The sequence below is a fragment of the Vitis riparia genome, chromosome 12, assembly GCF_004353265.1.
Source record: "Vitis riparia cultivar Riparia Gloire de Montpellier isolate 1030 chromosome 12, EGFV_Vit.rip_1.0, whole genome shotgun sequence".
Classification (NCBI taxonomy): domain Eukaryota; kingdom Viridiplantae; phylum Streptophyta; class Magnoliopsida; order Vitales; family Vitaceae; genus Vitis; species Vitis riparia.
Genome location: NC_048442.1, coordinates 6831947 through 6859309, shown reverse-complemented (window position 1 = coordinate 6859309; position 27363 = coordinate 6831947). Strand labels below are relative to the sequence as shown.

Genomic DNA, 27363 nt, shown 5'->3' with positions numbered 1-27363 from the left:
GTTGAAGTCATCAAGAGGCTTTGAACAATGAGTAAGACCTTAAGGTGGTCATATATTCCCTACGGATTGGGTCACTATTGATGGAAGCTAGTAACAATAAGTATTCTTAATAAATATACCATGGTATCTCATGAAATTGAGATAGTGTTTTCCCCATTGATGATCCTAAGGACTTCTAGTCATGAAATCTGTGGCATCGTAATAATTCCTTATGTAAAATTTGACATATGCTCTTATGAGTTAGAGTATATTAGTTGATCACATAATCCATAACTCAATGGTTAGAGAAGTAATCTTGAAAGGTTGATGGCATATACCTCATTAGATTATGGGCACCAACTCATCGAGAGTCTACATGTAGTGGATAGTAGGTAATGGACCTAAGTCCTATCTCAATCTAATATCATAGTATATGGGGGTGCAATTGACTCTCTATAGTAGGATGTTAAGTCTACTTCAGAATTAGATTTAAAAATTGGAGGCATAGTATTTAAGGGTTATGTTATTTATTCACATGTGTACATAAGGAAATTTGAGTAAAAAAGTAAGGTTCAAAAAGAGTTTGTGAATGTTATCTTTATACTAAACTAATTGATTAATTGGAGCCTAATAAAGTTAATTAATCAATTAAAACCCAAGTGGGTTGGATTAAATGACCCAAGCCTAAGATTGGCTTAAGTCACTAAAGTCTATAAGGAAGCCTATATAAACCCCCTTGGAGGTTAGGAGTTTAGTAGTCTTCTTTTGTTTTTCAGAATCTAGGGAGAGTAACCCTAGTCTTTATCTCTCTGAGAGGATACCACCAACCTCAAGTTCCTAGATCCAAGAAAAATAGTCATCAGGTGGAAAATCTCTTGGATTTTTAGATCCCCATTAGCTTCTTTACCAATTGCAATTTATCTAGAAACATTCGAATCATAAGTATGTTTTTTTAGCACATAGATCTACAGTTTTATTTGATTCAATGTTTTGAATACTTATGTTGCATAGATTTAGAGATCCCTAAGATAGTTTTACTTTCACCTCAACAATCTAAGGCTTGGAATGGAGCAATCTAGAGATTCCAACAACTAGTATCAAAGCCCTGGATTAGGATTTTGCATGTTAGACCTATTCTAAGGTATGCTAACTTAGTTTTATAGGGTTATCTTACTCATTTCATAGCCTTAAGGATGAATGTATGAGATGTTTCAATTTATTCAATTAAATATGGTTGGACGTGGTGTTTGTCTTCTGATCTATTAGATGGGTTGAAAACTCCAAAAGGAGTATAGGTTTTTTATTTCCTTTGTAAATTTTTTCCCTTTCAATAGATAGGTTGTAAGCTCCATTATAAAAACATCTAAACTTTTATTATTGTAAAATTTTCATTTTTTTTAATCCATTTATGGTGACCCATGAATAAAATATGAGTCTTGGAAGTTTTTTTTTTTTTTTTTAATCTATGGCAACACATTAACTCTCACTTTGACTCAAAATTGGGGTAATCTCCCATGAGTTTCATGAGGCAAGACACATATACTTGAATCCAAGGCTTCACACCATTCACAAATCAAAATTGAAGCAAGGGAGATATGACCAATTGAAGTAAGGCTGCACAAAGTTAAATATTGCTTCGGAATTGAGTTTGGATCAAGTACTTTTTGGTGGTTTAGGCTCGGTTTTGGCATCTTCTTGGGCTCAAATTTTGGCAACAAGCTTCTATGTTTTTTTTTTTTTACATGTTTTGGATATTTAATTCCAAAAAGGAAACTACCAAAATAATTCACCATAGAACCCTTAGTCATGGGACTCATTTCTATTTTAATTTCCATGTTTATGTTTTATTCTTTATATATAATTTTTATATATGGTATATGTGGCATAAAATGGGAATATTTAGTAATCTTAATGAAAAACAAATTTTCTTGAAAATTGGATTAAAAAAGATAATATTTTATATATTTTAGAATTGCGTATATTAATTAAATAAAACTTGGAAAATAAAATCATGAGAGCTAAATTTCATTTCTAAAATTATTTTAAAGGATTTTTAAAATATTTTCTTTAAATTTATTCTAATAAGAATCTTTATAGAATAAAAGGTTTTCCTTTTTGGATAAAATGTTCTTTAGATTTTTATTTTTCAAATTTTTTGAAAATTTCTTATTACAATAATGCCTAATTTGGAGAATTAATAATTTTTTAAAAAATTTTCAAGATAGACAATTTATCATTAAGGTAATTACTAAAATTTTGTATTTTGATCATTTTTAATGAAATAAATCACTATGAAAATGAGATTTCATATTTAATAATATTTATTAAATTGGAAAATCTAGAAATAATTAAAGTAAATGTTCTATTGAATTTTGAATATGAGAGCTAACATTTCTTTCTAAATTTATTCTAAAGGATTTAAAACATTTTTCTTAAAAATATTTTCTGAGAATCATAGAAGAATTAAATCTTTTCTTAATTGAATAAGGTACTCTTAATTTTTCAAAATCTCATTGATTGAAAGTTTCCTTATTACACTAGAGTTTTCAATTTGGAAAATAAATAGTATAAAAAAATTTTAAGAGGTAACTTATTATTAAAGGATATTACCAAAAAGATTTAAAGAAACTTAGTGTCTATTTGGAAATTATTTTGTAAAACAATTTTATGTTCTCCCAAAAAAAAAAAAAAAAAAAAAAACCGACTAGAAAAATTGTTTGGCTATCAAAAACTAATTTTTGTTTTTTATAAGAACATAAAACACGATGTTTTCAAAGAACGTCCTTTAGTTGTTTTTTGTTGTTTTTGCTTTTCTTTTTTTAGGAATGTTTTAAAAAATAATTATGCAAACATTAAGAATGATTAAAAATAAAAATTATTTTTAACACATATTTAAAAATATTAAAAAAAAGTTAAAAACATTTTAGGTTTCCAAACAAACTTTTATTCTACAAAACATTAGAGAACAATTTTCAAAAATTGTTTTTCAGAACTATTTTTGAAAACAAGTACCAAGTATGCCCTTAGTAATTTGATAAAAATAAATTTATTTGAAAATATTTCAAAGATAAAATAGGTTTAAATTTTGAGAGTAGAGATTGTATCAAATTTTATTTTTGGATAAAATACTCTCATAGAAATTTTAAATTTTTTGAAGATTATATTCTCCTATTGAACTAGATTTCCAATTATGAAATAAATATTTTTTGGAAATTTTCATAGAAGATAATATATTCATCAAGGTAATAACTAATGTTAAAAAATTAAAAAAAAATTTAAAAAAAATCTCTTAATTAACTCAAAAGTAGTGTAAGAGAGCAATAGGCAAACCCATAACCTCCAAGATCAAACCCATCTTGATTTAAGCCATAACAACCCTAAAGATGGGTTGGGCCAAGGTATCAAGGCATATGGATTTTCTTAAGTACAAAACTACATATGTATGTAATGGAAACAACATCCCCAACAATGGGATTCTATACTTGATGTCAAGAATCTTAGTTATACAGTTAACTTAGAATATGATAGTGGCATGCTAACATAGGGGCTTTCATGAACTAAGGCCTAAACTAAAAGGTGTGTTGATCTTGCCTAAGGAAAATTTTCAAATTTAAGGCAGGGAGGTCAATCTACGAGGGTCTTTTACCTAGTAATAAGATCATGAACAACCCAACATAGATTTGATACTTATGATGCTAAGATACCTAGCAAAGGATACGTAGTCATAAGAGCACTACATTTGTTCAACTTTTGTTTGCCTTGAATACTCAATAATGAATGCATGCTCATATTCTTTGTTATAGATATCATGTTTACCTATTATTATCACTCTCATTATCACAATCAGTTAATATACCAAACCCCACTAATCTTTTTTACTAAAAAAATAATCTACGTATAGTAACTAATGGTAGAGAAGCTAATTAAGGTGGAGCTAGCTATCCCTTGCAAAAAAACCTAACAAAAAAAAAAGCGGTATATCAAATTCAGTATAAGACAGATCAAAAGACCAAGTGTCTCATAGTTAGATCTTTGGATAATGTGTTGCAACAACAACATGTCTATTATTATGGGTTTTTATAATCTCTTTAGATTGCAAAGGATATTTGGTGATGAGGGTGTGTTAGCTAGACAAGCTACACTTAGAACTATTATGAATACCAAGCCTTGTATGACCTTAAAGACCTTACCAGATGCCTTTAAGATGATTATGGGGATTCTCAAAGATCATAGGGATGTCCATATGAGAGTCAAGGGTTCTTCATGATCTTCTACCAATGAGAAAAAAGAACAACACCAAATAAGGAAAGTTCAAGAAAGATAATAAAAAGCAAGCTCAGGGGTAAACAATTCCTTTGTAGCCTTTTGGGACATTGGAAAAGGAATGCTCGAATTACCTAAGAGAAAAAAAAACACATCATATTTTCATTGTTGAATATGCAATGGTGGATACATTCCACGCCCACAAGTTATAATTCTTTACAGAGTATTTAATAAGTGAGAAGGTTACATGATAGGTATGTACTTACCTTAACTTCAGTTTCAAAGTTAGTTGTGTCGGCTAGTGGGAGATACTACTTCTTGCTCCATTACCATTTTTACTAAGTAATGAAAATAGTCAGATCTCACTAAAAGAAAACAACCTAGTACTAATCAAATATTTGGATTCTAAAGTCTAGGTCATATTAATCTAAACAGGATCTAAAAATTGGTTAAGTTTAGACACTTTGATTCTAGAGGATCTTCCAATTTATAAATCTTGTAAAGGTGGTAAAATGATCAAGAGGCCCTTTATTGCTAAAGGACATTGAAACAAAGCAATGTTTAAAGTTAGTGCATACTGACATGTGTGGACTTTTTAGTATTCATGCATGGGGAGGACAAAGGTACTTCATCACTTTTATTGATGAATGCTCTAACTTTGGATATGTGTACCTAGTACATAGAAAATTTCATGCCTTAGACAAATTTGTTGAATTTAAGATAAAATTGAATAACCTATTGGGTAAACATATCAAGACACTTCAATTAGATTGGAGTGGTGAGTTTGTGTCAAATATGTACGAAATATTCTTTTTAGGTTTGTTTTTACTGGTTGAGGACGATTTATATAGGGATGATGTTTGAACTCATATACATTCGATTTTCTTTTGCCCTTGATACATGTTCTTTTATATGTAACAATATAATGATATGATAAAAGTATTTTCTTAATTTACATTTGTGTTTGAGTTTTATATTTCTTTTTTCTCTTCCCATTTCCAATTTTCTCCCTTTTGTGTCTTTTTATAAGAACAATTTGGGGCAAGCATGAGTTATTATATATATACCATACATTTCTTGTTCTTTGTTTTAAAATAAAAACCTTCAATATAAAAATAGAACAGCTTATACAAAAAAAGTATATCTATACTTAAAAATTACTTTGAAAAATTTTTAAATTTGAGATGGTAAACATTTATAAATATCTCAATTTTTTAAACAGTTTTTAAAACTACTACTTGTTCAATATAAGTTTGTAAGAGTTCTTATATCTCATATAAAAGTTATTATTATTTTATTATTTTAAAAATATAAAATAAGAAATGTATTCAAACATACTAAAAACGAATTTAAACTATGTTTGGTTCCTAAAAAAATTGAGGAAAAATGCCAGGAAAAGAAAATAGGAAGGAAAAGTGAAAGAAAATAAATATATATATAGTTAATACGTTGTTTTTATATGTTACTTTCAACTCATTTCACTTATTTTAACTTTTTGATATAAAGATTAAATAATTTGAAAATTAATGAATTCTCAATGAATTTTAATTATATATATTTTTTTTTTGTATTTTTTAAAGGACAACCAAATGTTAAAAAAAAAATCAGTTTTCTTTAACATTTTTCTTTCTTTACTACTTCCTGAAAACCAAATGTAACTTTAATAAATTAACTTATTGACTTAATATGATTTAACAACTTAATTTAAGTTATTATGCATATAAAATAACTTAATATTACAATTAAAGATAAAAATAATTTTAATATATCAACTTTATAACTTAATATGATTTAATAACTTAACTATAATTTAATTTAAAGCCATTGAAAGCCCCTAAGCATTAAGTTTTATAGAACATTCTTTAAATTTCTCTAAGAAAATGCTTTCTACTATTATAAAATACTTATAATCCCCTCAAATTCACTTCTAAACAAGCTTTTAGTGTTATCGGGTTGATTCATCATGGATGTGAAAAAGCCCTGACTGATGTTAAGCAGAGCTTGCAGAGTTGAAATGGGAAAATTGTAGATAGAAAGAGCAGTGTAGGAAGTGAAGTGCAATGGGAAGGAGTGCCACAGAAAATAAGGCTTACAACTTTAAGGCGGATATGCTTAGATCCTTCTGGTTGGTTTGTTAAAGTTAGTATGGATCCGACAACCTTTTCAATAATTAGTAGAAAACCATCTATTCAGCTATGTTTTGTTCCACAAAATGCTTAGAAAATTTTTTTAAAAAAAATGAAAATTTTTTTTTTCCATGTTTGATTCTACCAAAAGAATTAGAAGGAAAATCAAATTTTCTAGGAAAGAAACCAAACATAGCCTTCGGTTTTTGGCAACTTCTTAACACACACATATGGTGGCAATTAACAATTAGTAAGACTTTTAAGACTATGTTTGGTTCCTTAAAATTTTGAAAAAAAAAAAAAAAAAAATAGAGAAGAAATGTAGAGGAAAGAAAAAGTGAAAGAAATATAAAAAATAGATTTAAAGTAAATAAATAATTTTTATATATTACTTCAAACTCTCTTCACTTATTTTAACTATTCGACATAAAAGATTAAATAATTTAAAAATATACAAGTTTTCAACTAAGTTTAATAGTATTTGATTTTTTTTTTTTTTTTTTTCATCATACAACCAAATATAAAAAAATTATTTTTCTTAACATTTTTTTTCTTTCATGAAACCAAACACAACCTTAATAACCAGGTCCTCAACTTTAACTGGCAACAGCTTTTAATACCTAACAATAAATAACCACAGAAACACTCTTAAATGCTAACACCAATAAATTCCAAAATCAGAAATTATTATAAAGATAAGATAATTAGCGAGAGAGAGAGAGAAGAAGGGCAGGATTAGAGACCAAAACGGCCAATGCAAAAACAATGGTGGAACTGACTTGTAGTCCTTGAAATGCTTGCAGGTTCATCTGGTTTCAGTTCATACAGCAGCAGGTATTTGAGATTCTACTGCCTTCAGCACTTCTTCACCCATCTCCTTGCATCCTACCAGCTTCTGTAGAAGCAAGAGCAAGCCATTAGTGATCAATTAAACAAATATATTCGTCAGAAGAATCTGTAAGTGAATGTTGACCATAAAGATCCCTTCTGTCTAAAGAGTTTTAACAAACTAATTTTTATAACCCATATGGAACAAGGATAATAGTGAACACAAACTAGAAAAGGCTCTATATTATGTTTGGTTCCTGGAAATTTTAAGGGAAAGAAAATAAAGAGGAAAAGTGTAAAGAAAGAAAAAGCAAAGGAAAACCAAAAAATTAATTCAAAGTCAATCAATCACTTTTATATGTTTCTTCAAGCTCATTTCATGATTAAATAATATTAAAATACATAAATTTCTAATTAATTTTAATTATATTTGATTTTCTTTTGTATTTTTCATAGTAAAACCAAATATGAGAAAACCATTTTTCTTAGCATTTTTTCTTTTCATCCTTTTGTTATCAGCCTCTGTAGTTATCCCTCACCATAACCATATGCTTAAATCAATTCTGCAATCAGAGGGAATATTTCAAACTAATTTGGGAACAAATCCATCAGTAAGACCCCAAGGACCCTGCAGAATAAAATGATGACTGAGGAGATATGGCTATGAAAGAATTCCATTCTGCCATGTCAGTTGGATATTATAGATTGATGGCCCAAGCAAAGGCTAGGCAAAGAATGTGGCATTGTTGGAAAAACAGTTCTACAACACTTGGATGCCAAACAAGAAACTTTTTATTTCAAGAGATTAATGTCTCATCTTCCCTCTTACTTTATTTTGAACTCCTCTCTTTTAAAACAAAATTGAAGTAGATTATTCTCTAACGCCCAATTGGTTACCAAGGAGAAGAGGGAAAGTTGAATTCCTTCAACTACTTAATTATAAACCCAACCCCCCTCCCCCCTCCTTCTATGCCCCTCGGAGCAACCAACTAGAAAAGTTTAAGTAATTTGACGGTCGGTAATGTCTCCCACCAAGGAAATGGCAGAAGAAGCAAAAAAGGGAGAAGGATTAAAAATAATATAAAGAAAATACAGCAACAACAATAACAATAAGAACCAAGTAGTTTAGTAAACTAAAATTATACATACAGTTCCAGCTTCGTATATGTCTCCGGTCCGAAAGCCCCCATCTAGGGTATCCAACACTGCTGTCTCAATTCTCTTAGCAGCATTTCCTTCACCTAGACCATACCGCAGAAGCATCGCAGCACTCAGCACAGTTGCTAATGGGTTTGCTTTATCCTGCATATTAGAACAAAGTATTCAGGATAAAAAAACGTGTTCACATAAAGTTAAAATAAATAACAGCTTTTATCTCTATGCAGAAGATAAAATAGAAGCACAGCAACTCTAACCTGTCCAGCAATATCAGGAGCAGAACCATGTATTGGTTCAAAAAGTCCAGGCCCCTACAGATAAAAAAGAATTAAAATGAACATCAAATGAAAAAGAACATAAAACTTCAATTGGGACTAAAAGTGGAATGCACTTCAAGGAATTCCTTCCGAACCACTCAAAGATTCCATCATTTAGAGAATCAGATGATTTGGCAATACCGATTCGCCAACACTAGCTGACGGAAGCATCCCAATACTCCCAGTGATCATTGAAGCCTCATCGGATAAAATATCGCCAAATATGTTGTTTGTTACAATAGTATCAAACTGCAATATTTCAGATTTGGAACTGAAACAGTTAGAATTCTCATCAATGCTCTGAAACTTTATTTTCCTGATTCTTAACTGGAATTAGATGAGGAATAATATGGAAGAGGAAAATCATGAAAATTTGTTTCAAAGATGAAGGTAAACCTGTTTGGGATTACGAACAAGCTGCATTGCAGCATTGTCAACATACATGTGTGAGAGTTCGACATCAGGGTACTCTGAAGCCATTGCTGTGACTCTTTTCCTCCAAAGCATTGATGCCTGGACAATTTCTTAAAATATTAAGATTATAGTCTTTACCATCAATACAGTATGATATCTTGCATTTCAACCTTAAGCATTAACACTATAAAATACTATATATGGTCCTAAAAAGCAGCCAATAAGACTCCATGATTCAATATATAAAATTAAAGTTATTTAGACATTCACCACACACACACATATATATATGTGTGTGTGTGTGTGTGTGTATGTATATCAACCTCATGCAATTTGTTTATTGGTTTATGCTATTATTGTTATCTTTGTCAGCAGTGCCTAGAACCAATTATGACTGTTTATACATGCTTTTAGCACTACCATTTTGTAGCAATGATATCATGCAATTAAATGATATAATTGCATCAATATAAAATGTAAGAAGGGAACTAAAATAATGTATCTACAAGAACAACAAATTTCTCTCAAGGTATAACATGCAAGAGAAATACGAAAAAGGAAAAAACAGGTGCATATGGCAATTTTTGTCACCAAGTCCAACAATCACTAGTTAGATTGATGGTAACACAAATTCAGCATGCAAGAAGTAGCTGATGATCCAATAACACTATTCAGTGCAATGGACTAGTTTCCCAATACTACAAACAATTCATCAGTTTGTTTGGATCAATTGATCAAATAGTCATAGAAGACATATAGGCATCTCAACAAAGAGGCTCAAAGGATATTGTTGGGAATTGTCCCAAATTCCTAATTAGTAAAAATTCCTTTTTGTAAAGAATATTGTATAGAATATTTCCTCAATTAATATATTATTTTAATATTAGATTTCCTTATGGAATAAGGAAAGTTGGAAATATCCCTATAAATATTCTGGGTCATGAGGGGAAAAAGTTATGAGATGAAGATGGGTCTATAGAGACTATACGAGGTAGATAGAGATGTGTGGAAGAACGGGAGGTACCTTGTGGAGCAAGAGGGCTCATGGTAGGGTATGGATATAAAAAATGGGGAAACATGGGATATTTTGGGAACCTAATAGTTATATCTGGTTCTATCCTCTGTAATATTCTCCATTGTATAGTGGAATGATTCTCTCTCATCTGTGGACGTAGGCATGATTAGTCGAACCATGTTAAAACCTCGTGTATCATATGTATGATTGTTTTATCTTTGTGTTTTTGAATTAACCTTGTTTGCATGAAAGCTTCCGCCATCACAACAAACTGGTATCAAACCTTGGGTTGAAGATTTCTAGAAGAGCAAAAGATTAAATAGCACATAAGACAAAGACAAAAGGAATTTTAGTTGAAGGTGGAGTCAATTGCTCTCTCATGGTGATATAATACAAAAAGCCTGTGTCATGGAGAGATTGAAGATTGGCTTCATGGAATTGGTCTAAGGTGGAGATTGTTGGGAATTGTCCTAAATTCCTAATGACTAAAGATTTTTTTTTGTAAAGAATACTGTATAGAATATTTCCTAAGTTAATATATTATTGTAATATTAGATTTCCTTATAAAATAAGGAAAGTTGCTTAAAATATCTCTATAAATATTCTATGTTATGGGGGAAAAAAGTTATGAGATGGAGATAGACCTGTAGAGACTATACGAGGTGGATAGAGATGTGAAGAATAATGGGAGGTACCCGGTGGAGCAAGAGGGCTCGTGGTAGGGTATGGATACAAAGAGTGGGGAAACATGGGATGTTTCAAGGACACAATAGTTGTATCAAATTCTATCCTCTGTAATATTCTCTATTGTATAGTGGAATGATTCTCTCTCATCCGTGGATATAGGCATGGTTGGCCGAACCACATTAAAACCCCATGTACCATATATGTGATTGTTTTATCTTTGTATTCTTGAATTAACCTTATTTGCATGAAAGCTTCCGTTGTCACAACAAACTGGTATCAAAGCTTGGGTTGAAGATTTCTAGAAAAACAAAAGATTACACAGCACACAAGACGAAGACAAAGAAATTTTTGTTGAAGGTGGAGTTGATTGCTCTCTCATGGTGATATGATACAAAAAGTCTGTGTCATGGAAAGATTGAAGATTGGTTTCATGGAATTGGTCCAAGGTGGAGATTGTTGGGAATTGTCCCAAATTCCTAATTCGTAAAGATTCTTTTTTGTAAAGAATATTGTATAGAATATTTCCTAAGTTAATATATTATTATAATATTAGATTTCCTTATAGAATAAGGAAAGTTATTTGAAATATCTCTATAAATATTTTAGGTCATGAGAGGAAAAAGTTATGAGATGGGTCTATATATGAGGTGGATAGAGATGTGAGGAAAAACGGGGGTACCCGATGGAGCACGAGGGCTTGTAGTAAGGTATGGATACAAAAAGTTGGGAAATATGGGATGTTTTAGGAACCCAATAGTTGTATCTGGTTATATCCTCCGTAATATTCTTTATTGTATAACAGAATGATTCTCTCTCAACTGTGGATGTAGGCATGGTTGGCCGAACCACATTAAAACCCCGTGTACCATATATGTGATTGTTTTATCTTTGTGTTCTTGAATTAACCTTGTTTGCATGAAAGCTTCCACTATCACAACAAATTGGTATCAAAGTTTAGGTTGAAGATTTCTAGAAGAGCAAAAGATTACAGAGCACACAAGACGAAGACAAAAGAAATTTTAGTTGAAGGTGGAGTCAATTGCTCTCTCGTGGTGATATGATACAAAAAGTCTATGTCATGGAGAGATTGAAGATTAGCTTCATGGAATTTGGTCCAAGGTGGAGATTGTTGGGAATTGTCCCAAATTCCTAATTAGTATAGATTCCTTTTTGTAAAAAATATTGCATAGAATATTTCGTAAGTTAATATATTATTGTAATATTAGATTTCTTTATAGAATAAGGAAAATTGTTGGAAATCTCTCTAAATGTTCTAGATCATGAAGGGAAAAAGTTATGAGATGGAGATGGGCCTATAGAGACCATACGAGGTGGATAGAGATGTGAGGAAGAATGGGAGGCACCCAGTGGAGCGAGAAGACTCTTAGTAAGGTATGGATACAAAGAGTGGGGAAACATGGGATATTTCAAAAACCCAATAATTGCATCTAGTTCTATCCTCTGTGATATTCTATATTGTACAGTGGAATGATTCTCTCTCATCCGTGAGCGTAGCCATGGTTAACCGAACCACATTAAAACATCGGATACCGTATGTGTGATTGTTTTGTCTTTGTGTTCTTGAATTAACCTTGTTTGCATGAAAGCTTCCGTCGTCACAACAAATATCCTATTTTTAGCATAACCATGGATTGGAAATTAATCATATCCAACCTTGTCCACAGTCCATGTTAAAATGCTTTAGGACACCATAAACTAATTCTATTTGGCTGAACTCACTAGTCAACGATTCACCTCGTGAAAACTAGATCAAGAAGCAATTGGAACTCTTAGGCCCCGCCACCCCTATAAGAGCTACCTTTTTCAATTGGGAGGCAACTTGGGCTAAGATATTGACTCAGGATCAGCTCAAAAGGAGGGAATGGAGGATGCCAAACAGATGCTACATGTGCAAAGCAGAAAGGGAAACAGGAGATAATATTTTTTTGCACTGTCTGAAAGCAACCATATTGTGGCAGCTGATTTTTGCTCTATTTCATGTACAATGGGTGATGCATTCTTCTGTGAGAGGGGTGCTCTTAAGTTGGAGTGGCTTCTTGGTTGGCAAAAAAAGGAAAGAGGCTTGGAAAGTTGATCCTCTGCAATTTTTTGGTCCATTTGGAGGAAAGAAATAGGAGGAGCTTTTAAGGATAGGGAAAGCTTAAACCAAACAATTAAAAGTTCTTTTCTGTATCTCTTTTCAGATTGGGTTAGAGTGTACATGGGGGACAATGTTACTTCTTTGATAGATTTTGTGGATTGGTTAAGCTGCCCATAGGTGCGGTTGCTTTTTGTGTGTATTCGCCCCTATTGGTTTTTGTATATATATACATCGTGTATACCTTTATTTAATACAATATCCTTGTACCTATCAAAAAAAAAAAAAGGAAGTTATTTCTTTTGGCTTTTCCAGATTTACAGCAAGAGGACTTCACAAAAGTGGGGCCACTTTCCCTTCATTGGGGTCTAAAGAAGGCTAAATATGTTAAGTTTAGAAGATGACTTAGAAATATGATTAAGTGGGTTAGAGGGATTTCAGAACCTTGGTCTTCACATTTTCATAAAGCCATCCAACCCCAGGCCCTGGAATGGAGTATCTATTTAACTCCCAAACCAATAGATTCAGAAGCAACATCGTACCCAGATTGACCTTGGAGTATTTCAGTTGGACATGTACTCCTAGCCAGGCTTTCGGGGACTTATTACTATAAGATGGCTCTTTTTCGTTTTAGTCTTGGTATGTACATCTTTGAACTTGTAACAATTCTTCTAACTTGAAAATTGAGACTGATAGAAGCATCCACTTTAGGAGAATTGCAATCACCAAGTCTGCAATTTTCTTTCTCACAATTTTTTTTTTTGAAGAAAAAAATGTATATCTAGTTTTTGTTCTAAAAGAAATTATATTTAGAATGCCCATGAAGAATCCAAGTTCCAATGTGCTAAAATATAGCAATTGCATAATCTGACATTTAGGCACTGTAAACTCATGGTCAGATCCAATGACATGCTCCATCCCATGTAACATAGAATCCAGCCAAGTGGCTTCTTGTACGCACTCATTAGTTCATGGAGTAAATTAGTGCCACCTCATCTAAAAGGAGAGCTATAATAGGTTAATCCTTCAAGTTATTCATATAGAATGGCCTGTGCTATAGTGCCACCATATGATGGAAACTGTAGGTAATTGACCTTAGACTGAAGCATGAAATGACTGTAAAAACCAAATGCGGTCCTCTAAAAATTGTCATGAATAAATGGAGGCCGAAAAGTTTGTCATTGACACACAAAACTTATGCTTATTTGCTTGTTCATTGGATTGGAATGTGTGATAAAAGTTGAAATGGTCATCTTCCTACCAGGGTAATACAGTTAAGTTCTTGCACATCATAGATGCACACACATGCTAGCCTAGGACATAAGCCCATGCACCCAACTCCTCTTCTGAATTCAAACACACAGAGAAGTGCAAACCCAACCACAAACATTGGAAATTCAACAGAGATGAAAACTCCTGACAAGGTCTTCCTGAAGAATTATCACATTCTCCATATGAAACAGAAAAGACAATATAAATAGATAAGGATAAAGTTTCTATGAGTTTTGGGCATTGCTACCTGTGTCGAAGTTGATTTTTCTATCAAATTTTCCATGTCACAAGCAGGGCACTCACAGCATCATCAAAGAATATAATAAACTACCTAAAGAGAAGGTAAAACCAGCAGCCTGATGACAAAAGAAAACAAAAGATATTTTCTGCAGTGTAAACCAAAACTTCTTCCCTCTGAAAAGGGAGGTGTTGTTGGGGAGGGTAGGATGGGGCAAACAACATTTTTATTCATATCAGGAGAAGCTGAATGATATAAAAGAACTTCTACCTCCAAGACATTTGCTTTGTCAACAGAACAAAGTTTTCCTCGTCGCTTTTGAGCAGTCTCAAAAGCAATGCGAGCAATGCGATCAATCTGGAATAGAAATGTTACATCTTTAGTAACCACTAATGCACTAATATAGTAAAGCAATTACAAAAGGACAAAATTGAAGAAAGATGTCTGGCAAAAATAAAACTAGGATTCTTAAGAGGTTCAGAGCATGCTATTCTGCAAGTTCAAAAGTTCAAAAATAAAAATAAATTAAATTAAAAATAGAACTATAGAAGAAGAAGAAGAATTCTCCTTGCATATCTTAAATACATACATTTTAATACTTGACCATCAGTCTGGCAGAGGAAATACTCTCTGTAACTGCTATAGACTTGCATTTACAAAACACCCACTATGTTTTAAGGTCCCATAAAAAATTCCCCACATGATTAAAGATAAATCTACTATTTGAATCACTTTTTTCTTCTTCACAGACATAATTGCAGTAGTAGATAATTCCTCTAATTTTGCCTATAAGAACTTGTATATTCCTTAGGACAAACATTAGGTCCATATCAAGCATTTCATATGAAAGTCTGCTAGCAAGAGAACTTGTATCAGAAAACTACCTCATAAGTAGCATAAACTTCAGTATTAAAACCGATCTCCTCGCCATTTTCATTTTTGCTAAAACCCCTTGGCTTTCCAAAATAAATACCTGTTCCCAACAAAGACAATATTAGAATGGTAACTCACAGAAGTAAAAACAAAAAATATATAAATAAATGACTTTTAGAAGTGCTAATCCATATGACTCTAGGTGATATCAATGAACACTGACCTCCCGTAAGCTCCCGTACAACCATTAAGTCAACACCCTCAGCAACCTCTTTCTTTAAAGTTGAAGCGTCCACTAACTTAAAATGCGAAAACAAAGAATTACTCATTTTTCATAGAGACGTTTAAATCTAAAAAGAATAATACATCTGTTTATAGATATATAAAATAGTTCCAAGAGTTTCCCCATCACAAGCCTATTACACCTCAAGCCATGTAGCAAGTTCCATCCATAAATTGTTCTACAGTCTTACAATGTTGACTAGCAGTCCCACAACTTAGTACCTTTCTCACATTACTCAGCAAATGTGGACTGTAAAGAATGAAGTCAAATCTTCAATAAAAAGAGTATCATGTGATTGTCATTTCCAATTCCATTACTATTTCCTCACTCTCTCTCTCTCTCTCTCTCCCCCTCCCTCCCTCTCTCCCTCCAATTCTATTACTATTTCCTGCACATAACAAATCCCAAATTGATGAATGTTATCAGATCCAGGTATCAGATATAAGAAATGGCTCACTGAAAATTAGGTCCCTAATCAGGTACCTCTCTCTCTCTCTCCCCCACCAAATAGTGAACCCCAAATTGATGGATGTTATCAGGTCTAGGTATCAGATATAAGATATCGCTCACTGAAAATGAGGTCCCCTAATCAGGCACCTCTCTCTCCCCCCCAACCACAGAGTGAAACCCAAATTGATGGATGTTATCAGGTCCAGGTATCAGATATAAGGAATGGCTCACTAAAAATTAGGTTTCTAATCAGGCACCAATATCATACAATCTATAAAGAGTGAAACTAAAACTTGAAAAACTATAAACAAAAATTGGGTCGCCAATGAGGAACCTAAATATCAAACAATTCACAGAGAATAGCAGTAGAACATAAAAATTCATACTAAATAAGCAAAAATAATAAAAGCAGCATCCCTACAATCTCCAAAAAATGAATATCATGTATCCTATGATTTCCCCACATTTTCAGATAGCAATATACAGAGAAATCCTCTATATTGGACCTACAAAAACTTTTCAGAAAACTTAATATGAAAATATATGGAGTGAGCTGGGTAAAGTTCTATTGCTGCAAGTCCTAATATCAAATAAAAAAAGTATACAAACTGAACCTATTTGATTGTCCAAACATTCAGGTCACACCCTCCAATTAGTTTAGATGAGATAGGTAATCAAATATACATCAAATTTTGAGTGTCTGAATTTTTTTGAGTTCAAATATGGTGAATCTAGTGATAAATTGGTAGCATGCCATTTTAAGGCACAAGGCACAACTTCATTCATTATTAGAGGTGTCTTGGTGGGAAATGGTCTGCCAATATTGACTGATGGATACAGAAGCCAAGTCAATCTAGCCAAGCATGTGCAACAAGCTCAATGTGGATTTTGATGAACGGGCTGAAAGAGAATGTTAGTATATAAGGTGCCAGCACTTTAAAACAACACAAAGATTGCCTTTTACTATATATTAGTTACAGATTCAGTCAACCCCAATGACAATCATGTGAAAACATGCAGTCAAAAACTTGGATACCAAGTCTCTACAGCCACTCAGAGACTTTCATTCATTGAATACAATTTGATAGTAGATATATTTTTTGGAAGAAAAAAAATCCTGGGGACAGTTCTTTTAATAAATTTTTCAACTTATGATTCAGAAGTTTTATTCATTTATTTGTATAAAAATGAAACAAAGAAACAAATGTATATGCAAGCCTCAAGACAAATGGAATTAGGGATATGATTCCAGGTTTCTTGAAAAAATAAAAAAAATTCTGGAAACCCACCAAATCAAACTCCATTCTGGATAGATGTGTGTGTGGAGGTGAGAGATGGTTTTGTGTTGTTTGAAATGCTTCATAGGTGAAGTCTTTGTAGGTGCCCCTTAAACTAGGCAGAAAAACTTCCAGCACCACCAAGCTTAAGCTGAACAATGAATGCAAAAGTTGTACACCACGTGATACCAACATCACATCCAGCCCAATTGCCATCTTGATAGAATAAGGCTCAACACCTGGATTTACACACCACAAGTTAAAAAGAGCCCAATCACAAGAGAAGAGTCAAATGGAAATGGCATCCACAATGTTTGCAACCACTACCCACGTTCATGTAACCGCATCTTGTGTACTAGTATAAATACAGAAGAATCAAATAGACATGGCATCTTTTGACTGCAATTGGTCACCTTTATAATTCTCAAGGCTTTGAAGCTCCTACATCTTTGGCTCTGTCTATGGGATGCAAGATGTCACAGGTGATAGGAGCCACAGTGGAAAAAACTAGTGGAGGAGAAGACCCTTTAAGGCATCTAGAAGACTGCTTGCATCAAAAACAGGTCTAGTTTGAGCAAAAAAACTGTTCATTGATGCAACACAACAAGCCATTGGCCCCAAATAATGAAGAGTTGTGTCCTCAATTGCATTTGCATTGGTCTCTCTCCCCCATAACCACACCCTCAATGGTAATGAGATCCCTTCAGGGGGAGTCTTCCTTCTATATCGAGGAGGATAAATCGATGAACAGAACGTTTAAATCACAAAACAGGGTTTCTTGAAATGAGATTGGAAGAGCTAAAGGCATAGGTGGATTCCCATAATGGAAAGACTTCCCAGCAATTAGCAAGTTGAGTGGTTCAAGGGCTGATCAATCCATTTAACCCTCATACTTTAGAAATAGAAGTCTGACATTGGTTAATCTTCCCAAAATTCCGAGTTTATGATGGCATGGGAGACCAAGTACATCACATAAGGCATTTCAATCAACCTTTGACTTTAGTGCATGGCAATGATGCACTGATATGCAAAGCATTTCTGTCCAATCTGCAGGGGGCAGAACTAGCATGATTTCACGACTTGACGAAATCCTCAATCCATTCATTATCAGAGATTTTTTTATTTTATTTTTTTTTTATGGGTAAACACAGAAGATAATATATTAATTAGAAAAAAGAAGCCAAGAGGACAATCCAAGGCATTCAGGAAGTATACAGCAGACGCCACAAGGCTAAGAAGAGCAAAAGGAGGGAATACAAAAAACCTCACCCGCCCTCACCTAAAGCCCAACCAATCAAAAAAGTCAATTAAAGATAAAGGACCAGCATCTATATACAACTTTGTCCAAGACTATAAACTACACACAAAAGAATACTTCAACCTATATACTGAAAACTCTTCATTGTAGAATGTTATCCTATTTCTTTCCTTCCACACCACCCAAAAAAGGCATAAAGGAGTCAACTTCCAAGCTTTTTTATACTTCTTGCTAACAAAGGACCCAAACCAACCAAGGAGAGTCTCCCTTACCGAGCAAGGGAGAACCCAAGTCACCCCAAAGAAAGTGAATAATGACTCCCACAAGTGATTAGTAGACTCTTCTTTGGATAGACAAAAGAAACATCTATTAGCAAGGATCCAGCCCCTACTTTTGAATTGATCCAAAATTAAAACTTTCTCCCACAAGGCTTCCCAAGCAAAAATAAATAAAAAAACACTTTGGGAGGAACATAAGGACTCCAAATTATTTTCCTTGGAAACTGGATTGTACTTCCCAGCTCCACAACACCGTAAAAAGACTTAACTATGAAAAACCCACTTTTTGTCTTTTTCCAAACCACCCTAATCCTCCACTTTTGCACTAACTCTCTTTCCTTGAATTGTCATGAGCAACCGCTCCACCAAAACTACCTCCCAATCATTGAAAGCCCTAGAAAAACAAGGACTCCAACTCCCCCCCTCAACCGAAGGGTCCCAAACCTCCGCCACCCACTCTTTTCAAACCGTCAAAGCAAACAAAGAGGGGAAAGAGTTGCATAAAGCCTCATCATCACACCAAGAATCCATCCAAAATCTTATTCTTCTACCATTACCCACAGAAAACACAATGTAGTTGCTCAATTGAGAACCTTCCTTCCTAATCTCCTTCCACAACCCCACGCCAAATCCCTCTCTACCTTCCCGGGTATACCACCCCCCTTATTCCACTCCATACTTCCTACTAATGACTTGTTTCCAAAGAGCTTCCCTTTCTACCATAAAGTGTCAACTCCATTTACCCAAAAGAGCTCTAATAAGTGTAGAGAGGCATTTTACACCCAATCCCCCCTTACTTTTATCTGAGCATACAACCGCCCACTTAACAAGATGAGTCTTCCTCTCCAAAGTCCCCCCGCCCCAAAGGAAATCTCTTTGGATTTGCTCAAGTCCAATCTAACTAATCTAGGAATACGCAAAATTGACATGTAGTAAATAGGCATGTTGGACAAAGTGCTTCGAATGAGAGTGAGTCCTCCTCCTTTTGATATATATTGTCTCTTCCACAAAGCTAGTCTCCTCCAAAACCTCTCCTCCCCCCATCCCAAACCGCCACTGATTTGTGAGGTGCACCCAAAGGAAGCCCTAAATATGAGGAAGAGAGCATCCCTACCTTACACCTAAGCTCAAGGGCCAGCTCCTCTAGATTATCCACCCTCCCCACTGGTAAGATCTCACTTTTGTCCAAATTAATTCTTAAACCAGATATGGCTTCAAACCACATTAACACCCAGCTTAGGTGAGCTCGTTGGTCCTTAGAGGCTTCACAGAAAATCGGTGTGTCATTAGCATACAACAGATGGGTGAGTTGAACTCCCTCAACACCTTCCCTTTCACCCTGCAGCCTGTTAAATAGCCCCCACTAACTGCTCTCTTAATCAAACAACTTAAGGCTTCCATACCTGTTACAAAAAGATAAGGTGAAAGGAGGTCCCCTTATCTCAACCCTTGGGAGCTGTTAAAGAATCCTGCCGATGTGCCATTAACCAAAACTGAGAAAGATGTAGAAATACACCACTTAACCCATCCTACCCATTTGTCTCCAAACCCTATTTTTTGCAACACCTAGAGCAAGAAATCCCATTTTAAATGGTCGTATGCCTTCTCTATATCAAGTTTACACATCAACTCGCACTCATTGCTTTTCAGTAGAGAATCTATAGCCTCATTAGCTATTAACACTGCGTCCAGAATTTGTCTGCCCTCAACAAAGGCATTTTGAGACGAGGATACCACCTTACCCACCACTTTCTTCAACCTATTAGCTAACACCTTTGCTAACAACTTGTACAGCCCTCCCACCAAACTGATACGTCTGAAATCTCTTAAGTCTTCAACACCTCCCTTTTTTGGTACCAACACCAAGAAAATAGAGTTTAGACTTCTAAAAAACATCCCATGCTCGTGAAATTCTCGGAAAAAACTCATCTTCTCCTCCTTCACCAAATCCCAACTGGACTACTAGAAAGCTAAGGAATAACCATCTGGCCTCGGAGCTTTGTCCCCGCTTAGATCAAAAAGAGCAGAGACTACCTCCTCAACAAAGAAAGTTTCCTCTAACCTAGCTGCCTCTTCCCCTGCTAATCTATCAAAAACCAGTCCATCCCAACTTGGACACCAATCACCAGGATCCAACAACAGGTGTTGGAAAGCACTAACAAAACCCCCCTGAATCTCCCTCTCCTCAACTATCCAAGTTCCATTAATTTTAATCTTAGTCAAATTACTCTTTGTATGACAATTCACCATCTTGTGAAAAAAACTTGTATTCCTATCACCTTTCTTCAGCCACACTTCTCTAGATTTTTGCCTCAGGAGATTTCCTCCATGAGGACCCATTTCTTATATTCCTCCCTTGCCTCCTTTCAGGGCTCCACGTCCTCGACAGATAAGGCTCTAGACCTCTCCTGAATATCCCAGAAATTGACCTGTTGTAATGCCAAACTCTTGTTAACCTCCACCTTCCCAAACACCTCCTTATTCCAAATTTTCAAAATACCCTTGAGAGCCTTCAACTGTGCTGTCGAAATGAAACTGCTAGAACCCCTGAAGTTGAACCCTTGTCACCAGTCTTTTAACAAGTCCTTAAACCCTTCCTCCTTCAACCACATATCTCAAAATAAAAAGGCATAGGACCTCTCCTCGCCCCTCCCCCATCTAATAGAATAGGGTAGTGATTAGACACCGGTCTGGAAAGAGTGCTTTGCACCACCCCACTGAACCGACTTTCCCAATCCTCAGACACTAAGAAACGATCCAATCTTGACACAGTTTGCCCATTTAGCCCACCATTCCAAGTAAACAGACCCCCATGCAATGGAAGGTCTCTCAAAGTCAATTCATCAATCACCTCCAAAAATCTTCTCATTGCAGCAGCCAACCTCCCACCTCTACTGCGCTCACTAGGGAACCTTGTCACATTAAAGTCCCCTCCAATGCACCAAGGGTCATCCCACAGCCCAGATAGCCCCCAGCTCCTCCCAGAAAAGTTCTCTGCATCTCTTCAAAATGGGACCATAAACCCCCGTAAAGACCCACACAAAGCCATCCTCGTAGTTTCTAAAACAACAAGAAATCGAGAACTAGCCCACCTCCATGCCAGTCAACCCTAACACTCTATTATCCCAAAAAGCCACCACCCCTTCGATTGTTCCCCTTGCATTAATTGCACGCCACTCCAAGACTTCGCACCACTCCAATGGACATCTCCTGGATCTTAGTCTCCTGAAGACAAACAAAGTCTACCTTCTAAGCCCTAATTAAAGCTTTAATTACCTTCCTCTTATAGCTGTCATTCAGCCCTCTTATCAGAGATATGTACAGCTTTTATTTCCTAATATGTGCTCATCATGCAAGAGAAGAGATACAGGTTCTCTTTTTAATGTTATGATACTAGAAAGTGAAAGCCTGGTTCAGATGGAAGTGTATGACGATAAAACTACTTCGATAGCTTTCAAGCTAGGACTTCTAGCTACTACACTTTTTCAAGAGCCTACATGCCAGTCTGGAGGAGGACATTGCAGCATCTCAACTAAAAGGTACTGGTTACCACTAACACCACGAATAAAAAGCAGCACTCAATGAAATCAGATAAGTCAACAAGCAGAAGTAAAATGTATAGGATAAATGCACATGTCTTTCAAGAGTTAGGCAAACTTATAGATTTCCATTGGCCGCCTCAACCATAAGGAAATTTGTAAAAAAGACATATAAGTAAATTTTATTTTTTTTTATAAGTAAAAGTATTGTATAAAAACCACCAAAGCAATGGAAAAAGAAAAACAAGAAAGAACACACACCCCACTCCCTAGCTGAAAGCCAAGGTCAAAGGAGCAACCCAACACACACCCTTAACGGGTTCCCACCCAACCAACAAAATCAACTAAGGTCGAGGGACCATCTTTTATAGACAATTTCGTCTCCGACCAAAGAAAATATACAAACGAATACTTAAGCCTTTGAATAGACAACTCTTCTTCCTCGAAGGCAATTTTGTTCCTTGCCTTCCAAACCATCCAAAAAAGACACAAAGGACTTGCTCTCCAAACACCCTTCCTCTTTTTTCCCACAAAAGATCCATTCCACCCCAAAAGCGTCTCCTTAACAGTGGCTGGCAGCACCCATTGCACCCCAAACATAGAGAAAAGCAACGCCCAAAGAGTCATTGTCTTTACACAGTGGAGGAGAATGTGATTTATTGATTCTTCATGCCTTTGACATAGGTAACATCTGTTCACTAAAGCCCATCCTCTCTTTTGAAGTTGATCCAAGGTAAGAGCCTTCCCCCAAGTTGCTTCCCACCCAAAAAAACTCACTCTAGGCTGCAAATAGACTTTCCAAATGGCTAACGAAGGGAAAGAGGCTAGAGGGCCTAATACTAATGATTTGTAAAGAGACTTAACTGAAAACTTCCCACATTTAGTCTCTCTCCAAATCACCCTATCATCCACCGCTTGCTGAACTCTCTTCCCATATAAGGCTAGAAAAAATCTGCAAACCTCATCCAACTCCCAGTCATTAAACAGTCTAGAAAAAAGCGGGCTCCAACTCCCCTCACCCTCATTGCTACACCACACATCTTTAACTCAAGCATCCTTGAAAACAGCCAAAGCAAATAAGGAGGGAAAAGAAACACAAAGAGGTTTGTTCCCACACCAAAAATCTTTCCAGAATTTTACCCTTTGCCCATTCCCCACAACAAAAAATAGTCTACTTCTTACAACATCCCAATCCTTCCTAAGAGATTTCCACAACACCCCCCTTGCTTCCTTAGAACACCATCCCCCTTGTTCCTCCCCATACTTTCCCCTCATCACTTGATTCCAAAAAGCCTATCTGTCAATAGCAAATCTCCAACTTCACTTACACAAGAGAGCCTTATTGAGGATAGAAAGGCACTTTAACCCCAACCCCCCATTACTCTTCTCAAGGCAAACCAAGCTCCACCGAACAAGATGAGGCTTCTTTTCAAGGGCCCCACCTCCCCACAAAAAATCCCTCTAAATCTGCTCTAACCTCAATCTGACTTTTTGGGCATAGAAACCATAGACATATAGTAAATGGGCATACTCGCCAATGTCCTCTGAATCAACGTGATCCTACCTCCTTTGGAAATGTATTGGCTCTTCCATCTAAGTAAATGGACATATAAGTAAATATTGCACATATCACTGGACTCATGGGCATGGTATAGAGGACTGCACAAGTCTCAAGCACATGGTTGAAATCTATTAAGAAAGGAGGCAGCTTCAGCAGTTTCGATTCAAAGGTCAAGGTTGACTTCAAGAATCCCACCGGCCTCAAAAGTCTCCTAACCAATTTGTCAACAAGGAGCAGAGGAGGTTAATTGCAATTACACATGGCGGCGACCCAAGAAGCAAAGTTACCAAGATCAAACAAGTTAATTAAGTTCGCATGAAAGTTTGTCTTGTGGGAATCCATCAACCATGTTCTAACAAATTGATTTTTTAGGAAGCACCCTTTGCAATGTCAACTTTCCACACAACAATACATTGGTGGTCACATTGCCAATGGCCAACTGCAAAGTTCAAAAAAAATCCTAATAAATGCCTGAAGTTCAATTAATATTTTGTTTATGTCGACATATCAAAGGATGGGAATTCCAGTGGAGCAGTTGAAATCTAGCAATAGTTTGCTTGTAGATTTTAATGGGGAGTCAGTGATGGCAAGAGGAGAAGCGATTTTTCTTGTGATAGTTGGCCCAACAACTTTGATGGTCGAAATTTTGGGCGTAGATATCACTTTTGACCTTATAGTGTAATCCTGCATGAAGTTATATAGATAGCAGTGGCAGAGACAAATATTTCGGTTAGAGGGGCATATTTCAGGGCAGAGATAAATATTTTCATTAGAGAGGGCATGTTTCAAGGCAAGGTTCAAATATGCAAGACAAATATTTTGGTTAGAGGGGGCATATTTCAGGGCATGGTTGAAATAAGCACAATAAGGGAGCATATTTCAGGGTGGAGACAAATATTTTGGTTAGAGGGGGTATATTTCAAGGCAAGGTTGAAATATGCACAACAACAACAACAACAACAATAACAACAATAATAATAATATGTAAGTGTTGGCAAAAGCAAAAGGCAATAGGACTCCTTTTAGTCTAAAGCAAAAGGTGATATCATAAGAAACATTATATTGTTTAGAGAAATTCATCTTTTCTAATTACATATTCTAATTTTCCAAACATCTAAAAATCAAAATAAAAAATAGATAAACATCCTAGAGAAGCTTTAGGCATCATAAATATAGTCATCATTGAAATTAAAATTGTAATCACTTTCATCAAGACTAGATTGATAGCCCTCCATCTCATCATCACTATGATTGATAGTATGATGTTTCCTCTCATACAATATTTTAATCTAATCTTAGATTGAATCAAATTACAGTCTAATTATGTTCAATGCTAACTCATGGATATAAGAGGTCATCTTGTGTACTAGTTTATACATAGAAGTATCAAATGGAAAGGGCATCTTTCAATTGTAATTGGCTACTGGTTAATACTCAAGGCTTTAAAGCTCCTACAGTCTTAATTCTCTAATCATTGCTATTGATCATGGTATTTTCCATATGCAGCTTACCTAAGATTGATTTTTAAGAAATTAAAAGAGTACACCCCAAGTCCTCCAAACCCATTTGGAGTTGACCGGATCCAATCCCACAACCATATTAAGTATTGATATTCTCAGTTCATAGCATAAGCCTTACAACTTGGCATCAATGTATAATAAAAACCTCGAATTAATGTTATGCATTTTTACAAACAATTTACAGTAAAATACATATCATTTACACATGAAGCGAAACATCAGAGATTGTATTCTACTGCATTATAACAAACATTACCTGTGGTAGTACAGATGCTGGCCTCAAATTTGCAAAGACCTTAAGACCAGATCGTAGCTGAAGCAATCCAGTCTCTGGCTTCAAATGCTTTTCATTACTGTCCCATTTGTACCTTGACCCACCAAACAAATACACAAATAAGGAATACCCACACATTAAAATTTTCTGAAAATAAATACTAACTGAATAGAACAAGGTTGATGAAAAATTATTACCCCCCAATGGCTCCAAGAAGAACTGCGTCAGATTGCTTAGCCACCAAAAGGGTCTCCTCCGGTAGTGGAACTCCAGTCAAATCCAAGGCACATCCACCCACAGGCATCTCTTGGAACCCAAATTCGATACCTAATATTGTTTTTTAATTTAAAAGAAAAATAAACTCATCAATATTAATTTTTTTTCCTAGGACCTCGAGAGAACAAAAATGGCAGTAGCAATAACAAAAATAGTAAGTAAAAATAAAAATTCACAAGGCTACCTTCTTTTCGTTCTTTTATTTTCTTTTGTTTTATATTGCTCCATTAAAGAAAAAAATCAAACAGAGAGGAAAAGTGAATATAAAGATGTGTTAAAAAACAAAAGGAAAAATCACTCAATTCAGCGAAGCACAAACTTTTCTTTTCATTTCCTCCATTTTTCTCATCAATCATAAGGGAGTGAAAAGAAAATGAAGTTGGGATTTTTTAAAAACATTCCATCCGAGTAAAACGATCTTCTTTGTATTTTCTTCCGTTTTCTCGGCAACCTACCGAAGGACAACAACAGCAGAGACGAAAATCGAACTAAATTAGAATATGGTACACATTCCCATTCAATTGATCGTAATGCGACCTTTTGTCTTATTTTCCATCGTTTTCCCGGAAACCAAATAGAGAAAAAAAATGTGGTAAAAGAAAAGGCCAATAAAATCAAATGTGTGGTATTGAGAAAAAGGCATGAGATACCTTCAAGAGAGCCAGCAAGCTTGAGAACGTTCTTAGCAACAGAGATGACTTCAGGGCCGATGCCATCGCCGGGAAGGAGAGTGATGGAGTATCGCTTTGGGGGTGTTGCGGCGGAGCAGCGGATAGTAGCCAATCTGATAGAAGAGGGTTTGGAGAGTGATTTTGATTGAAAGTGAGGTTTGAATGGCCTCGCGCTCAGTTGCAGAGAAGCCGCCATTGGCGTAGTCTGTACCTTCTTCTGCCCTACACTCAACAAAAACGTTACAAGCCAGCAACTAAAAGGAGAAGTCTATGGTACCCACGCGGCAGTACCGAACTTTGATTTATTACCGTTGGATTTGTAGATTTAATCATGACCATCCATTCATTTGAATTTGAAAATGAAAAAGGGAAGAACTTGCTTACGGCGGAACCGGTTTCTCATCAGGGGCTTCTTCCTTCAGCAACAACACTGGAGGGATTGTCAACTATGACTCCGACGGATTATCCCTCCTTAATTTCGCCGAAGAAATCATCACCGGTTAGAAAATCTTCGTCATCAAGCCTGACCAGCGGGCACTCCCTAAACCATTCTTTTTTTTTCTTTTTTTTTTTTTACATGATAAAAATTTTAATTTAAAAGAAGCTAAATTTTCCGATAAAATTATTTAATAATAAAAATATTTATTTATAAAATGGATAAATATGAAATCAAAAGGTTACATAACTTTTAAAAGAAATTTATTAAAT

The 27363-nt window shown here is 35.1% G+C and overlaps 1 protein-coding gene across 1 annotated transcript; it reads right to left on the bottom strand.

The window, feature by feature from the left end:
- Positions 1-6943: 6943 nt before the first annotated feature.
- Positions 6944-27130, bottom strand: LOC117927150 (3-isopropylmalate dehydrogenase, chloroplastic-like). The gene is made up of 12 exons (XM_034846568.1): positions 27040-27130; positions 26635-26877; positions 25906-26035; positions 25691-25802; positions 15492-15567; positions 15280-15368; positions 14666-14752; positions 9068-9184; positions 8813-8920; positions 8612-8665; positions 8346-8498; positions 6944-7263 (listed from the first exon to the last, which is right to left on the bottom strand). Exons 1-12 carry the CDS (start codon positions 27056-27058, stop codon positions 7189-7191), a joined length of 1263 nt encoding a protein of 420 aa, XP_034702459.1. The 5' UTR covers positions 27059-27130; the 3' UTR covers positions 6944-7188.
- Between the last annotated feature and the right edge of the window lie 233 nt (positions 27131-27363).

Excerpts from the sequence above, each read along its gene's own strand:
- LOC117927150 (XM_034846568.1), bottom strand. Across the intron at positions 8,921-9,067 it reads TTGTTCGTAATCCCAAACAG|TTTGATACTATTGTAACAAA; the intron begins GTTTACCTTCAT and ends GAAATATTGCAG. Across the intron at positions 7,264-8,345 it reads ACATATACGAAGCTGGAACT|AAGCTGGTAGGATGCAAGGA; the intron begins GTATGTATAATT and ends TTGCTTCTACAG.